The sequence below is a fragment of the Monopterus albus genome, unplaced genomic scaffold (genome assembly GCF_001952655.1).
Source record: "Monopterus albus unplaced genomic scaffold, M_albus_1.0 scaffold202.1, whole genome shotgun sequence".
In the NCBI taxonomy this organism is placed as follows: Eukaryota; Metazoa; Chordata; class Actinopteri; order Synbranchiformes; family Synbranchidae; genus Monopterus; species Monopterus albus.
The window spans coordinates 333,195-336,436 of record NW_018128082.1 but is presented as its reverse complement, the minus strand read 5'-3'; the positions used below and the strand labels follow the sequence as shown (position 1 = coordinate 336,436).

At 40.6% G+C, this 3,242-nt stretch overlaps 1 protein-coding gene across 1 annotated transcript in view; it reads right to left on the bottom strand.

The window, feature by feature from the left end:
* Positions 1-848: 848 nt before the first annotated feature.
* The window catches only part of cul3b (cullin 3b), a 13,615-nt gene continuing 11,221 nt past the window's right edge, over positions 849-3,242 (bottom strand). The window contains 3 exon segments of the mRNA XM_020618227.1: positions 849-1,302; positions 2,473-2,618; positions 2,991-3,177. Of these exon segments, the coding sequence (XP_020473883.1) occupies positions 1,171-1,302; positions 2,473-2,618; positions 2,991-3,177 (465 nt within the window). The 3' untranslated portion in view covers positions 849-1,170.

Below are 3,242 nucleotides of genomic sequence, written 5' to 3'. Positions count from 1 at the left end.
AGAACAAAGTCACACATATTACTGGCCAAATGTTTTAGAGCATCTCCATGTTTCCAGATGTTAGTGTAATTCAAGAACCGAACACTAAGGCCTCATTAAAAAAAAAAGTAAAGAACAAAAACCCATGCCTTCATTTTTTAAATCTACATTTAATATGATGAAAACAAAGCCCTGTACAATCCACCTTCGCAGTGAGTACAATAATTATTTTACAATTTGTACACATTAGAACATGGTGCTAATTTGGTTCCACCTGTCCAAAATGCAGTCGAGAATGAAAAAGAAAAATCTTCCTTGAAACCTGCACCACAAGGAACGGTCCATTTGTTGGGAGGAAATTTTTTTTTTTGCCGATCATACTCTGGCCTGCAGTAAAAAAATTGTCATGAGAGACCAAACATTATTTATGGATCTTTTATGTGCATCTTATTCCGCCAGATTGAGCCATTAGATAAAAGCATGCTCTGAAGCTGCAAGCTCTTGATCTCGCTGACCACTAGTACAGACCCGGCCAGAATATTGAAAATGGCATTAAATGAAATTCATATCGGGCATTAACCCTTTGGGGGGGGGGGGACTCTTCATGTTTTCGCAAGTACTCAAAATGTGTTTTACTGGTGATGTAAACCAGGTCTGTACCAGTTAACACTCTGTCCCCTTATCTCTTATTTAAATTTAAAATCCTCTGGGAGCAAAAGGCAAAGCATGCCTGTCAACCTGTACAGTCATAATTGTGCCACAAAACACGAACATAACAACACTAATGTCAACACTTAAAACCGGGGAGTGAATTCAAATGTTTTTTGGTCTCTGTGTAGCCACGTTTGCTTTAACGTTTATGCTCGTTCTCGGCTGTGTGTAGTTAACTAGCAGACAGGCTCACCCAGTACTCTCCAAAGGCCATTTCTTTCTGCAAACATGATCTGATGATACAAAACTAGATCCCCTCCTTTCATTTCACTCAGCAGGAGAATTCTAATATTGCTTAGAAAACTTCCCCATCTTTTCCTTGACTTTGTTTTTACACATTTTTATGGAAGAAGAGTTAAGCTTCCCAGTGTTTCCCAGAATCAACGATGAAAGCACTTTCAAGTTCATTCAAACAGATATCAGTCCACAAAAAAGGCTCTCAGTTTCTCTCAACTCGATGTTAGCTGTCACTCAATTCATTTATGCTACGTAAGTGTACACTTTACGGTCCTCCGGTGTTCGTGCCAAATATTCCCTCTCAATGAGTCCTTCAATGCGCTTCTTGATGACTACAGGACTAGGGAGGAATCGTGCTCGCAGCTGCTGCGTGACCTGCAGAGACATGAAACACAGTAATCAGTGTTATAGCCGTGTGTGTGTGAGTGTGTGTGTGTGTGTGAGAGAGAGAGAAACTGTTGGGAGTTCCTGTGAGGGTCTCTGAATGTGAAACAAAGCAGGTATCTTTTTCTGACTGGTTTGATTCATGAGCTCAGTCTGGAGAGTGTCTGCAATGGACTGGTTCATTCATCACCTCCTGCCTTTTAAAGTTTTCCTACAGTAGCAGACCCTGTCAAAGACTTCATGCTGAAACGCATTGGTCTTCTTATTGAAGTTGCTGAAAACACTGCAAGTGTTGCTGGTCTTTTTTATTTTCCAGTTTGTTTTTTCTTTGTCTGTGCACCTTGGCAGTGGGTGAAGTTGTGCCAGAACTTTCTGCTGCTACAGTAGCATGTGTCTGTCCTCCTCTAAACCTTTTTGTAATGACTGAGTGTTTTACATGTCAGAATGTTGGTTCTTGTGTCCATGTAGTTTTAGATAGTTTCTTCTGTTCATCGTCACTCTGGGGAGTTCAGTTTAGTAAATCTCTTTTTGTTTGTTTCACCTAGGGAGTCAGCATCTTTGGAGGAGATGCAGCCTGTTGTTGGCTGTTCACCTGTGGTTACATTGCCTCAGTATGTTGTCACCATTTTGTGGATTAGTACTAAATCATTTCACTTTAACTGTAATTCAGTATTCAGATTTTTAGGGACCAGGAAGGGAATTAGCTTTTAACTTTGTTGGCACTCCTACCAACTCAGTATATCTTTATTTTTATCCCATCAACATTCTCATTTTACCCCCAGTTATCCCCACTTTGTTTCATAGCCTCTGCTTTCACTGTCCGTTCATGTTCCACATGGGACTGTTCAATACTGTGGACAGGTTGTGGTCAAAAGAAAAATGTGTCAAGACTTTTTAGTGGTTTGTTTTGGGAAAATTTGTTATACAAGACTCCTTTGCATTGCAGCTTCAGCCCTTCTCTTGCTCTTTGCTGTGAACCAGAATGGCTCACTTTTTATACTTCACAATGCAACACTGGGGTGCATGTCGGGGAAACCCTATTATTGTTCACTGTGAAAAATGTGGGTGGAACCAAAAAGAATATTATATAATATATTACAACCATTGGTTTTATTTGTGCAGTCTGGGCTATGTAACATAGCAATATTTCAGCTGACTGACCTCTGCTACTAGGACATTGTGCTGCATCTTCTTTCTTGACTTCATGATGCGAACGATGGCAGCTTCGATTTCATGCTTCCTGTCGTCATCCACTTTCTGTCGTGTCTCCTTCCTCTCTGGGTCTGACTCGCCTTGTTTTGCAGCCACTGAGAGGAGCATCCGAAACGAAAATACAATCAAAACACTAGAATGATTTACACTTAAAGAACACTCTTTGTCATGTTTTTGCTGCTCTGAATAATTTATGATAAGGTAAATCAAGAGTTTCAAATGTTAGGTTAAATTTACTGTAGTACCTGGTAATGTGACATTACAATATTGGAAAACCCAAAGCCTCTGCACTTCAGTGCTACAGTTTTCCTCTAGGCGATTAAAGTCTTTGCTATGCATATCCCAAACAGGAGCAACAGACTACATTTAACATACAACATATAAAACCAATGCATCAGTATTGCAAAATTATTTCAAGTTACTCCGTTTCTCATCAGAAAACGTCAGATAAACCTGATTTAGTCTACCTGTCTGAATCTTGACACGGTGAAGTTTGGATGTAAACTGGTCATTGACTGTAAACACATGGCCATTCTCAATCTCCTTGGACTTGGGTTCCTTGGTGAGTACCCTTTGAGTTGGCTTCCCACAGGCCAGAGACTGCAGCGCTCTCACCAGCTCCCTCTCTGGGATGTCCGTCTCCTGCTGGATCTCCTACAGTATGGAGAGATTGAGTTCCGGCCATGACAAAACAAAAAACAAACAGCAGCAGAGAGAAA